Source organism: Festucalex cinctus, chromosome 2, assembly GCF_051991245.1.
Source record: "Festucalex cinctus isolate MCC-2025b chromosome 2, RoL_Fcin_1.0, whole genome shotgun sequence".
NCBI lineage: Eukaryota > Metazoa > Chordata > Actinopteri > Syngnathiformes > Syngnathidae > Festucalex > Festucalex cinctus.
The window spans coordinates 32,806,777-32,820,369 of record NC_135412.1 but is presented as its reverse complement, the minus strand read 5'-3'; the positions used below and the strand labels follow the sequence as shown (position 1 = coordinate 32,820,369).

The 13,593-nt window shown below is 39.1% G+C and overlaps 1 protein-coding gene and 1 long non-coding RNA gene across 2 annotated transcripts in view; one reads left to right on the top strand and one right to left on the bottom strand.

The window, feature by feature from the left end:
* The first annotated feature begins 133 nt into the window (after positions 1-133).
* On the top strand, positions 134-2,429 carry LOC144013227 (uncharacterized). Its single transcript, XR_013282190.1, has 3 exons — positions 134-226; positions 297-361; positions 1,854-2,429. It is a non-coding gene; the product is annotated as an uncharacterized LOC144013227 (long non-coding RNA).
* A 358-nt stretch (positions 2,430-2,787) lies between these two features.
* LOC144014608 (contactin-3-like) overlaps positions 2,788-13,593 on the bottom strand; it is a 68,241-nt gene continuing 57,435 nt past the window's right edge. Inside the window, exons 20-23 of the mRNA XM_077514693.1 lie at positions 12,510-12,696; positions 9,918-10,030; positions 8,606-8,774; positions 2,788-6,986 (exon numbers count right to left, since the gene is read on the bottom strand). Coding sequence (XP_077370819.1) covers positions 6,889-6,986; positions 8,606-8,774; positions 9,918-10,030; positions 12,510-12,696 — 567 coding nt within the window. The 3' untranslated portion in view covers positions 2,788-6,888. The remainder of the gene's footprint in view (positions 6,987-8,605; positions 8,775-9,917; positions 10,031-12,509; positions 12,697-13,593) is intronic.

Here is a 13,593-nt window from a genome sequence, read left to right as displayed (position 1 = left end):
GATCGACTTGCTTATATGACATTTAGGTGATTTCTCATGTTATGCACAGCATCGTCACGCTCTTTCTGTTCAAAGAAGGAAGGGGCACTTCAGACGCATCTTGACTGCACCAAGATGCTTGACCCACAGGGAGGCAGTGTTGACATTTGCAATCTGCTTCTTTCTTCTATTCACGATTGGCGTCACATTGAAATGGTGGCGAGCACGTCTGCAGCATAGTTTTGAGGTTCTGCCTTCAAATCTCACCATGTGTGTTTCATTTTGCATATATCATATTCACGTTATGTCTGTTGTAGGTGTGAAATGTGAACGCAGAGGCGGGCATATATGACCTGCAAGACTTCCCTGCTGGCCATATACGGTATACCATCAGAAGCACTGACCTACAACAACCTAAATGTGTTCCATAAAATTGCTTGAATTTATTCCCAACAGTTATTGTACTCATTAGCATTTCTATTGGCTGCACTGTCTCTGTACACTATGTAAATGTTTTTATTTATTTTTGGGGGTCAATCAGATTGGTGAGCGTGTTGGTCTGTATAAATAGCTGAGGCACTTCAGAATCTGTAGTGCTGGCAGATCAAATTTGAATTATAGTAGCAATGGGACTGTTTGTTGAAATCAATTAGAGTTGATTAGAGGTTTTTTTTTTTTTTTTGTTTTTTTAATCCTCCAAAGAGACACGATCAGTGATGTCAGCATTTCCCGTCCTCTGATTGGTTGCAAGCCAAGCTGCAAAATGTATGTCGCAATCTTAACATACGGTATATTAATACATTTAATATCAAATTTGTCATGTTATTAAATATCAATTCTGAATTGTTATTTTATTGCGGTTTTGTACATTAGCAACCCTTTCTAAAATTGCAACATGTCCCCGCTGAAGGCCCAGGCACCAAATGGACCCCTCGCCACCGTGTGAATGTGAGCGTTCATGTTCATTTGTCCTGAGATTGGCTGGCAATAGTCCAGGGTGTACTCCACCGCTTGCCCAGAGTCAGCTGTTGTAGGCTCCAGCTCACTTGCAACCTATAATGAGGAGTCGAGGACAAGCGCCATGGAAAATGGATGCAATGTGATTCATTGCCAGCATCTTCACTGATGAGAGGCGATACACAGTGTGTGCCATTTCAGCCAATATACCCCGAGAAGAGCGAATCAACTCAAGATGCAATTCAGCAATATACATACATAGAAAGGGGAGTAGCCTACACTGTGTGCAGAAGTTACTTCGCCATATCCTGCTGTCTTCACTGCAAAACGAAGTTTCGGTTTCGTGACGCGGTGATGCAGTGGTCAATACAAGAAGGTGAAGAGCCATTGCTAAGTATCGACACCCCAGCTCGTTATGGATGATCTGTGGTGTGTGGGGAGAAACCTCTCTTTTCCTCACTTCCTCTCCTCATTGATCTCTCCACAGGGTCCTCGACTCCTTATTATCTTAAAAGCATCTCTGCAACACTGCCTGAATCGATATTTCACAGTAGCTTTCCATGACATTCTGTTGTTTTAGTTCTAATGATACGGACTCCAACAATTCCGGACGTTAATGAAATTGTACGCTTGCAATACTACGAGTTAAATGGGACATATAGTAGGAGTGAAAATTGACTTTGTAATATATTGTATACAACTCGTTGTGTGTCTGGGGGGCCTGCCCACACATCAAGTGTAAAATTAACCTAAGTAGAATTCTTTAGTTATTTGCCTATTTCTGAATATGGGTCTGTGAGTGAGACGTTCTGCCCCACTGTTACCAGACAGTAGGGGTTAAACGTCACAGTGTGTCCGCAGTGATAACTACAATAACTATGGGCTGATGACATTTTAGATTTTTTATATTTCTACAGGTGTTTTATCCCGGTCTCCTGCATTGGGCTCCACCAGTCACTTGAAGTTGAAAAAAGTGCTTTGTCCCAATTTGCTGAATGTAGAAGTTGGTTGAACATAATGCTGGACACAGAAGCACAAGTCATTCACAATGCAGACGAATAGGCAATGAATGGAGTATTATCCATTGGCCAAGTCAGTGGTCTGATCTCAACCTAATAGAGAATTCTTTTCACTTATTGAAGACAAAAGAGAAGGTAGCAAGACCTGCAAATAAGCAGCAAGTGAAGGCCTGGCTACGCATCTCAAGGGAGGGCAGTCATTAACGGCAATAATGTCTGTATACACAACTACAGTATGTCAATTGTCTATGTGTCAATACTGTTGTAGTCTGAAAATGGAGGCATTCTATAGAATAGCTGTGATTATTAAATGGCGAATGCCATATTGTGAAAAAGGGTTATAGATGAGAGTCTACACTTGAATAATAATCAACAACTTCAAAATCCATTGTGTGCTAAAACATTCTTTCTGCACCCTTTATTCATAATATTAATGAACTTGTGCTTATTTGTTAATTGTGTTTTTATGTATGTTTAAAAGAATGAAATAAACCAACCAATGAAAGATGTTATAGTGCCTTAATTGTATTACATGCCATGAATTCTCTTCTGAGATTAATTTATAAATGAACACATTCAGGTTAATGTGCTTTTTCTAGCAATGAATAGGACATTACACCTGCCATTTAATTAAAAAATTGGAAAAAAAATCCTCCTAATATTCTGCACTTTATGACTTCTGTGTCCCCCACGAGGCCCAATTTATAAGTGACCTGCAGTAAAAGACAATAAAGCCGCTGATGCTGAAAATGACTGTCACATTATATGTACAATGCTGTATAGTGTATTACACAAATCCAGTCACAAATCTCAGTTGGTTTTGTTTGTTTTTATTAACCGCCTCATTTAGAAAACACAAATGCACCAAACAATATTATACATGCACAGCTTCAGCATATCAATATCAGCAAATGACTTTTCAATGTGAAAACGCTCCTGCCACAATCTCACAGAGATCACTTGCATGGCATAATACATACAAGAGTGAACAGAAAGGCCAAGCGTTGTCACGTAGGAGGGGCGCAACTTGTCATTTTGTCGCTTTGTAATCAGTTTTGTGGCTTTGTGCCTCCGATCAAAAATGAAAGAAATCGAAAGGCTCTCTGTGATGGCATCAACCTAAGAAATGTTACTTTCTGTTCATGTATTTTTCAAGTTCAACCGAGAATTTCTATGATTAGTCTTCCCTTTGTGGGACATTGCTTCAAATCTCAACATGTACAGAATTTTGCCACCATGTCCTGAATTCTTTTTAAATCAACACTTGACCTTTGTGCAGAATTGCGAAAGAAAACAAAATCCAAACAATCAAGGTCAGAAAAACAAAACAGTTGCAAGAGCTTGGCAGTGCTCACACTTAATTCATTAAAACATCGCCACAGTACTGCTACTTTACAAAAACAAAGGTGTCGCCATTGCTTCGCTGTACCCAAAACACACATTAGAAATTATTTTCTTTTACTTTTCAGTTTATGTTCAGAAAAACTGAAAGATGTTTCCTATGTAAACATTGGTAATATGACATTTCTTAATGTAATAATGTACACAAAACAACTGCATCCAAAGATGTAAAAACAACAAATGTGAATGATGGAAGGAAATATTTTGTCCTCTAATCCAAAAGTCATGACCGTAAACGTATCCCTGTGCACTTGAAGTTGTTTGAGATATACATGCTATTCCAACTTAATGTGTTCGTTAACATTGCGCTAATTTAGTGACCGACACACATTTTTCCTGTGCGCCATTACTTCCCTCCGAACCTGCTCGAATTTTGTATTAAGCTATTTTAGTGTCTGCTCAATAATGACATCTGTCAGGAATTTCCATTCATCAAGTCATGGCACATGTCATATATCTAACTTCTGGCCATTAAAAGGACATTTAAAATATTAAGCAGGTATGACTGGCTTGAATACAACAAACAATGACGACAAATATCACACATATTGTAAAGAAGCCAATCCAACGGACAACAACGGACAGATTCACAAAGTGATAAACACAGCTGAACATACATTTTGCCAAATAAGCCGGTGGCGAGATTGCGATGATCACACTGGCATGTATTTCCTGTTTGTTCTTTTGGCAGCGCTTGAAACTTCTCCTGCTGATTGCAAACACTGATAATGCACAACTGAGGCGCTGGGCAACGGCGTCGCCCAGATGGATTTCACCATTGATTAATCTGCTGACTGTATGACTTATTAATTGAAGAAAAATGTCAGGAATGAAAACATAGAAGGCTTGCAACAGTTTTCCCAGAACGCAAAGTGGCATTTTCAAATTGCTTTGGCAAATCAACAAGATAATGGAACTCCGCCATTACACCTGTGACCGACAACTAACGTTAATGCATGGAAAAGTACCTTTTTATAATTGGAATGTGAATTGTACTTTACATTGCCTAACAATGTAAGCGGCTGTAAGTCCAAGATATTTGGCCTCATGATTTGTCTGGAAGGGTGAGAAGTGAGAAAGAATAGAAATACGGTGATGTGTTCTTGCAAGAATTCATGAGGACATTGCACTAAAAGCCAATCACTATACAGTATTATGCTTGGAACTGGACTATTATTTGTTGTATTCCGCCACAAAACATTCCATGCTCCAAAGTGTTGCACTTCAACCATTAAATGGTGCCATAGAAATGACATTTTGTGCTGTCATTTATTGAGTGTCTGGGGGTTAAGTCAGGGTATGTTACTCCCATCATTATTCTAGAACTAAAATAAACCAAAAATTCACTTCACTTAACTAGGAAACATGTCAAAAGTAAAAAGGGGCCAGTGCCAAGAAATAATACCCCAAAAAATGACACCGCATGATATCATATTTTTTTCACAAATTGATACGATTGGTCTGTCCCCATGTTGTGTGTTATTTTTACACATTATTAACCAATTTAAAGTGTTTAAAATAGCTTGACAGCTGACTCTTTTGGACACTTAAACTCTCGGAAAAGTGTCAAATCTCCACTTCTTCCTCACTAGGTGAGTACCATGCTGCAGTATGTTGTCTAAAGTTTGAAAGTTTGGATGTTTTTTTTTTTTTTTTTAGGACAATAACGAGTGAAAATGATTAGATTGGATTGGACTTGTTTTGTTAAAAGTTGTTAGCTGTAATGTTTTGGTGCAAAAGGAAGCCCATCAGCCACAAAGGAAAGTCTGTGTGTTGATTAATTTAGATGGATGGGATTATCTTTGAAAAGGAGTTTAGGAAGAAGATGTAAAAAGGCTCAAAATTTGTGAGTCTGAAAATCAAAACTAGAAGCAGGCACGAGACGCCACATGAGAAAGTCGGAGATGGAAAGGAGCTATTCGGTTGACGGTGCGGGAAATGGCAGCGTGGAAGCATTTCAGACTGAAATGCAAGGCGACCATGCACCGTGACGTGTAATCGTTGGACTTAGCTCTCCGCCGAAGACGCTCAGTGTGAAGCCACATAGGACTCGATACATGGTAAAATTTACATTCCGTAAATCGGTGAGATTCAGGTTATTGTAGCTTACTAACAAAATAAAATAGCCCTGCCTGGTCTCTGTTAATTATGACTACCAGTGAAATTGTGGGTGACAAATACTGTATATGCCCATGAACACTATTCCGACCATCACAGAGGATCCTTAGGAAGTTTTGCTCAGTGTAAGCACAGCCTGTGTAGTACTCCAAGTGGTTATTTTGTAGGTCCAGACCCGTCTTTTGTAATATTAAAGTAGGGCTTTCAAAGTAAAATGATGCCATGAGTTTAACAAAACAGTTTTTCGGAAAGGTTAATATGGCTGGAATAATGGTGTTGATAATGCATGCGAGACAGAATCGTTTAATTGATAATTATGCGGAACTTAATTATTTTTTGCGAGTAATGGGAAATGTAAACTGTCCAAGTTATTATGGCGTGATGGCGAAAAAATGAAAAACATGACTTTTAAATGCTTAAATGCCTAATTTGCTCCGTCTTCTTCTCTCTTTTCCCCCCCGATGTATTCCGTATATGATACCGAATACCCACAGTAAAGCCAAGGCTTCCATATTGTTACAATTTGCTGACCATCGTTTACCGGACATAACAGACGCTGAATGCTTACAAGTTGTAGCACTGACCCTTTTGCCAAAGTGTACACAAGCTCAAAAATACATCGGCGCATGAACTAGTCATTATTTTGGTAATAACATTTAATTGTGAACTCTCAATATTTATCTATTAAGTGCTATAAAATAAAGTGCCATCTATTTATTTGAGTTACCTTGTGATGTATTGATCCTCGCACCTCCAGCCAAAACTACAGTAGAAGTCTGATTGTTTTCGCACTGTTGTGGTACTTGTAGACCTCTCTGACTCGATCTCCCTGCAGATGCAGTCTTGGTAAATGCGCAGTAAAGTCCAATCCATCAGTTTGCAGGAAAGCAACAAGAACTGCTCTGAGGCATAAAAACCTTGAGGAGCCCTCATGCTAAACGGAGCGCTCCATAATCAAATCATACAAGGTAAATTGACTTTTATGAGTTGGAATCTGGGACGGGACCGGCAACAAGCAAGTAAAGATGAAGATGGCTGTAAGTGTCGTTCTCCTCTGTCAATGAGCTTGAAAGGCACGGATGCGTGTGAAGGATTGTGCTCCTGCTTGCCAATTCAGATAGAGGGAGGAAAACCCCCACAATACAAAACATCACTTATCATCGCAGTTGTCCGGAATACACAAAGATCTTCATTAATGAGAGTCTATGTATGGGAGCAAAATGATAGGAAGGCTGAAACTACTGTGGCACATGAATGGAAGTAAGGCATCTGCATCATTCTAGAGTAGAGAAGGAACAAAAAGCTGAAATGAAGACAGACGGTGCTTCTACTCCTCTTCTATCTCATACCCGCAAAACTAGCACATCTCCTAACCAAAAAAAGATTAAAAAAAAAAAAAAACATAGCAAATGCATCACAGTGTCGACCTGAATGTTGATATTGCAATGGCGAGGAGCAGGGAGGGCAGCGATGCGTCCGCATTCAAGGCTCTCGAGCCGCGAGCACTCATACCTGTAGCACACACAGAGGTATAAACGCATGTGAAAAAGCCATCTGAGCTCATCAGTTCTTGTTTAAATGTGATATCTCTGAGATATAACTGGAAGATACAATAACAGATGGTTAAAACAGCTGAAAATGACGCTTTCAACAGATTTATATTGGGCTTGCCTATCTACTCTGTTAATGTGCTTAATGGTGTTCTATAGTGGCAATCTGCATAAAGAGGAAACACGAGCTGCTGGCTGTATGTGTTTGTCACTTAACACATTTTGACAGACAATTGTTGCTTGGTTACTTCAGTAGATCACACACACTTCCACCTGGGATGTAACGAAAACCAATTTGAATTGGAAACTCGTATCACACCCCATGTATCGAGATACACAATTGAATAGTCTTTTATGAGAAAGGGATAAATAGGTACAAATCAGGTTGATGTTGCTGACAATTTGTTGCTTCAAATTACCTTGAAGAGCTATGTGGAGCTATTACATATGGTTACATAATTCATGAACAATAAAATGGCACATAAATGACAAAAGCTACAGCCATAGTACCATATCGAATGGAATCATAATTCTACTGAATCAAACTCAATCAAATCGTTCCACTTGAAAATTTACCCTAATTGAATCGCATCATATCCCATATATCGACCCCTATTTTCCACATACAATAGATTGTCGGCCTGGAAATTATATTAAATTAGATATAATGAAAATTCCAAAACTATTATAATGCTGGTTGTGATATATTATAGTAATAATACTAATTGTTTAAAAAAAAAATAATTCCTCATAGCATTGCAACTTTTTACTCAGAAAATTATTATAAATTTGTTCTTGTAAAATTAAACTTCACTCAGAATTCTATTCACACGCTTTTCTCATATTCAGTGTGGTCCCAATACTCTCCTACATCTATGCTCTATTGAGTGCCATTACAGTTGGATTAAATGCCTTCTTTCCAGTAATCACATAATAAAGACAGAAAAATTTGATTTAAAAAAAAAAACAAAAAAACAAAAAACGATGCTTAGAATTTGTATGAGCACGTTTCCCATGCCACATACTTTATTTAGGAGCACTCATATATTCAAAGAAATCAAATTTTGTCATACAATATTTAGACTTATTCCTCTCTCAACTGCTGTTTTTTGGGGATGGAACATAAAATGTAGCTTTATATGCAAATGCAAATGAGCATCTACACTTGAAGACGATCCCCCCTGGAGTCGCACAGGACAGTAATTTTATGTGGTGAGAGAGGAAGTCAACTGCGACAGAGATGAATTGTGCAGCAATATTCAGCGGTTTGAGCCCGCTGAGTGGGATGGGGACTCAAGCAATGTTGTGTGAACTCAGGACCAAATTTACTCCTTTAGAAAGTGTGAAGTTACTTCATTTTGACAGTGACTCAATAAAAGGAAAATAGAATATCTTTTCGATTGAGGACCCAGCTTATCCTCATGTCATGGTCAACGTGCTCAGTGGTACGAGACATAAAGCACGGGAAAAACACATTGCATTTGTTGTGGGCAAATAAATGTGTTGCAGTCAATGTTTCCCATTCATGCAAGAGCAAAGGCCGTTTCCTTGAACCACTTAAAATTGAAAGAAGGTGCTTACTAAGCTGGTGGACTCGAATGGCATCTGAAGCAGGGCCCGGGCCTCCTTCACTCAGGGACTGAATATGAATGATGTATTCATCATCGACCTCAGGGAGGGTCAGGTCAGCTGTTGAATTGGTTGTTGTGAATGTGTTTACATCTTTGAGTTGACTTCTTCTGTATGACAACTGAATAGGAAAAAGGCGGGCAAAATGAACATTATATACTTCCTAATATAAAAAGTCCACACAGATTAAAATTAATAAAAAATGAAAAGGAAAACAAAAATAATGTGGTTATGCATAGCCTCTTACAGCTGCGATGTGGCTGTGTTCAGAATAAACCAATGTGGCAGTGTGCATGTCCCTACCACAATTTAAAGTTGCCTAAATAAATAAAATGCATTAATTACAGATGTTTTAGTAGGATTTTCTTTTTGTTTCTTTTTTTTCTAACAGAATCCTTATGGTTTTTGTGCTAACACTGGCTGATATTTTGATATTTTTATTTCTGTTCATGATTCCCTCCGACACCTTGACTACAGCCCCAGTTCCAGGTGAACAAAGAAGCCCCAAAGCACGATACTGCCACCACCATGTGTCACCCTAGGCATTCATTCTTCTTTAATGAGCAGTGCTGTGTTGGAAGAAAACATACCTTTTGGAATTATGGCCAAAAACTTCAACCTTGGTTTCATCAGACCACAACATATTTCCTCGAGTTGAGTGCAATTGATAGATTTCAAGGGTAAAGTATGTTTTTGAAAAATTTTGAACGCTTGATGTTGATAATTTCAACAGGTATGTGAGATGCAAACAAAACACTCATCACTAAAAGAATGATGATAACTCCAGTGTAGCATGTAGGCGGCAGCATCAAGCTTTGGGGCTGTTTTTCTTCAGCTGGAACTGGTGCTTTTGACAAGGTGGAGGGAATTAAGAACAGTTTGAAATAGCACTGTGTGCTGCCACAAAAACCTCCAGGCTTCTCCTAGAAAGAAAAAAAAATAGGCAAAAGTTATTAGAACATTGGAAATTTATTTTTGGGCTTATCAGAGGTGCTTTAAATTGCACACCATCTATCCATTTTCTATCGGCTTATCTTGTTCAGTGTCATGGGGATCTACAGCCTCTCCCAGCAGACTTTAGGATGGTGGTCAGTCAAGACCCGTAAAGAGACAGACAAACATGGCATTTACCACCACCACTGAGAAGGAACTGAACCCACACTGAACTAATGTCATTATTTAGCAAAGCTGAGTCATAAACCTTACCTTAAAATAAATGTGTTAAGTATTGTACATGGCAGTGTAAATATAAGTAATAACTCACTTGGTAACCTGTAACTTCTGACTCAGACTCCAGTGCCACCACAGGCTCCCAGTAGAGAGAAAGTTGGGAGCCAATTAGAGTCCATTCAATATCCAGCGGTGGTTGAGACGGGGCTGTGACATGATATTTTTGCAAAGTTAGAAAGTGTCGCAAATAACAAGACATACTGTAATCCCGGTGAGGCAAGGACTGAATAAGATTGAGAAAAATATTTCAGTAGCGTGGCAACAAAACACCGTGTGGTGTGATACAGATCTAAATGAATCTGAGTCATACATGTCAATAATGGATTTTCAAATATAGCAATTGTGGCGGAACTCGAAATTGTGGAAGTTCAGATCCTACTGGGTAGTCAATGTGGCATAAATTTGGAGTGTACAAGCAAGCAAAACTAAAAAAAAAAAAATTTGGTAACAACAAACAGGAGGAATTACATCAGACAATTCCAACACGGAGATGCAGCCAGTTGGAACTTCTTCTGCCTGTCAGAGAACCACTGTACAGTCATAAAATAAATAAATAAATAAAAAATAAAAAAAATTCAAAATATCAAAACTGTCACACAACTTGGAGAGTGTCAAGCGATTCACATGATTGCTCCAGCTTTCATTGTCAAGGATTTGCATCCATATTCTGTTGCTAAAAACCAAATTGTTTAAATCTGTTGGTGAGCACTTCTCCCTTGGCACGATAATCCATCCCACCTTACCGGTGTGGCATATTAAGATGCTGATTTGACAACATGATTATTGCACAGGTTGGCCACAATAAAAGGCCACTCTGAAGTGTGCAGTTTTATCACACAGCACAATGCCACAGATGTTGCAGGTTTGAGGGAGCGTGCAATCGGCATGCTGACTGCAGCAATGTCTACCACCAGAGCTGTTGTCCACAAACTGAATGCTCATTATCTCGACCATACGCCGGCTTCAAAGGTGTATCAGACAATTTGACAGTACATCAAACCAACCTCACAACCGCGGACCACATGTAACCATATCCAACATGTTCACCTCCAAGATTGTCTGAGACCAGCCAATCGGCTTGTCATCCTCATCAGGGTCGTGACCTGAGTGTAGTTTGCCGTTGTAGTCGACTTGAGTGGGCCAATGCTCACATTCGATGGCATTTAGCACATTGGAGAAGTGTTCTCTTTACTGATGAATCTTGGTTTTCATTGTTTAGGGCAGATGGCAGACACCGTTTGTGGCATCCTGTGGGTGAGTGGTTTGTGTGATCTAAGTGGCCTTTATTGTGACCAGCCGAGGGCACGTTTTTTTGGTAAAAAAGTTTAATAGCCAATGTAATACAGACAGAGATGCACCTTCCTAGTAAAACACAGCAATCCACTTTCGGAATATGTGTGATATACAGCAATTAATTTGATGGCTCCTCTCACCAGTTGTTCATATTAACTGCCACCGTGCACAATAGAAATAAATCCAACAACTAGACATATTCCACAGTCAATAAAGTCCATGGAACTTCATGCACACCAGCACACAATGTAGTGTACATCAAATAATGAATCACACTGCTAAAGCAAAATTAAGCACATGCATGTGTGTTACAGTGCAATACAGCAACAATTGAAGTGTCAAAGTTGTGGGAGATATTTTTAAATTCCAAAGTATAATTCTAACATTTTCTGAGTTAAACGGTGCCCAGAATAGGCGTCATTTCACAGAGTTGCTCAATTAAAGTGAGACAAAATCTACTACGTGTTAGATTAACTCCACCTTTGCACCTGCACATTTCCAGTTTGAGAAAGACAAATCAGCGCCATTTTCCTCCTCCTCCTTTCCTCTTTGCATATCACTGGGAAACACTGACATTCGAACCAAAGGAGTTTGGGCCCATTAAGTCATTTTCACTCAGAGAAGAGCATGTGGTCAACAGTAACATGCTCAAACGCTCTCTTCAAAAGGAGTGCTTTCAACTAGTTGGGTTAAAGTTGATGGACTTCAATACAAGGTTGGACTTGTTTGCAATGACATGAAATGATAAACTGTCTTATCAAATGATGTACTATAGTTTGATCACGTTGAACTTATTTACAATAACTGAAAGATGTGGTGGCTGGATGGCTCATTGGGGAGTGTCACCAACTTAGACCACATGATACTGTTGATCAAATCTCTCTCAGGATGAACTTTGAAGGAGTCAAACAGAGAGGAAACACGTGTCTGAGAAGAGTTCTCTCGCCAGTTAATAATGACCAACTTGCACAATATAAATAAACAGAGCAACTCAAATAATGAAGTCAGGAAAATTGCAGTAATGTAATGTATAAGAAAGTCATGTTTGAGTGCAGGCCAACAGGGGACAGGAGAGGGGAAGTTTCGGCCAAGTCTGACACTGTTCTAATGGCCATATATATATACTGTAGAGAATAAGTTGTTCTTGCACTGAGAATGCAATGGATGTACTCAGTAATTGACTTTGTCTTCCCTGACATAGCTGAGAACATCAAAAAGCAACACGGAGGGACAAACAGAACACACAGCACCCTCCATAGTTTATACCTCGAGATAATCATCCTAGTGTAAACAAAATCAAGCAGCAGAGCAGCAGGGTGTCTGGAAGACTTACGAGGTTTTTTGGTGGTAACATTGATTGCAGGAAGGAAGGGGCCGGTGCCCGCTGTGTTGAAGGCGCTGACAGTCAGGAAATACTGCGTGTGCCCTGCCAAGCCGCTAACTGTAACCGAGGTGTGATTCCACGGAACGCGGACCTTCCCCATGGTCTCTGGTTTTGTGTCATCTTCCCAGTACACCACCTATGTGGGACATCGAATGACAATGACTGAATCAAAATAATACAACTCCAAGTCCCAGGAAAATAATGGATGAAAGCATCTCGTTTAACGTGTGGCACAAAACCATTAGGATTGTTTGTTTTGGATGTGTCAGCATGTGGTACTGTTAAATGATCACCTCAGACTGTATCTTATGAAGAGAGATCACAGCATTCGAGCTAGCCGCTGAGATGTTTGATCGGGCAGCCTTTATTTTATTTTACTTGGAGTAAAGTCTTATTTTGCCAGCAAAGAGAAGAGCAGTATGTCTGAGTAGATAAACATCATAGATTTTCAGAGATATTGAACCATCATATGAGATGGATGCAGCAGTCCAATTGTGTCACGTAGGTTCCCCCAAAAAATATCTCAGACGGTCCAAAATTCTTATTATGGAAATGAGCTTTGTAATCAAAAATTATTTCAATTAAATTATTTGTGCAGTTCTAAAAAAACAAAAAGACCTTCTAGGACATTTTAACGTGCAGAGATACAGTACTGTAATAGAAATATTACCAATAAAACATCCATACATTTAATTTCCGACATATTATTAACATTGAAGTAAGCGCTTTTAAAAATCCATCCTCTGGTATCATAAAGGGTCAGCTTCAAAGCATACCATGTTTTTAATAAATACTCTCATATCGAATTGTGACAATTAGCACGCAAAACACATACTCAATGTAATAAAACTACCGTTTGTCCCCTTGATACACTCATCTCTTAGATATGAAATGACACCAAATGAAACTTTGTAATATGGACATTTTAAGCAAATGTGACTTTTTGTATTTTACGGAAGGAAGTCATACATGCTTAGAAGTAAGGGTTCCAAAAGGGTTCTTCATGAAGGGCGCAGGTTCTATCCAGAACTAT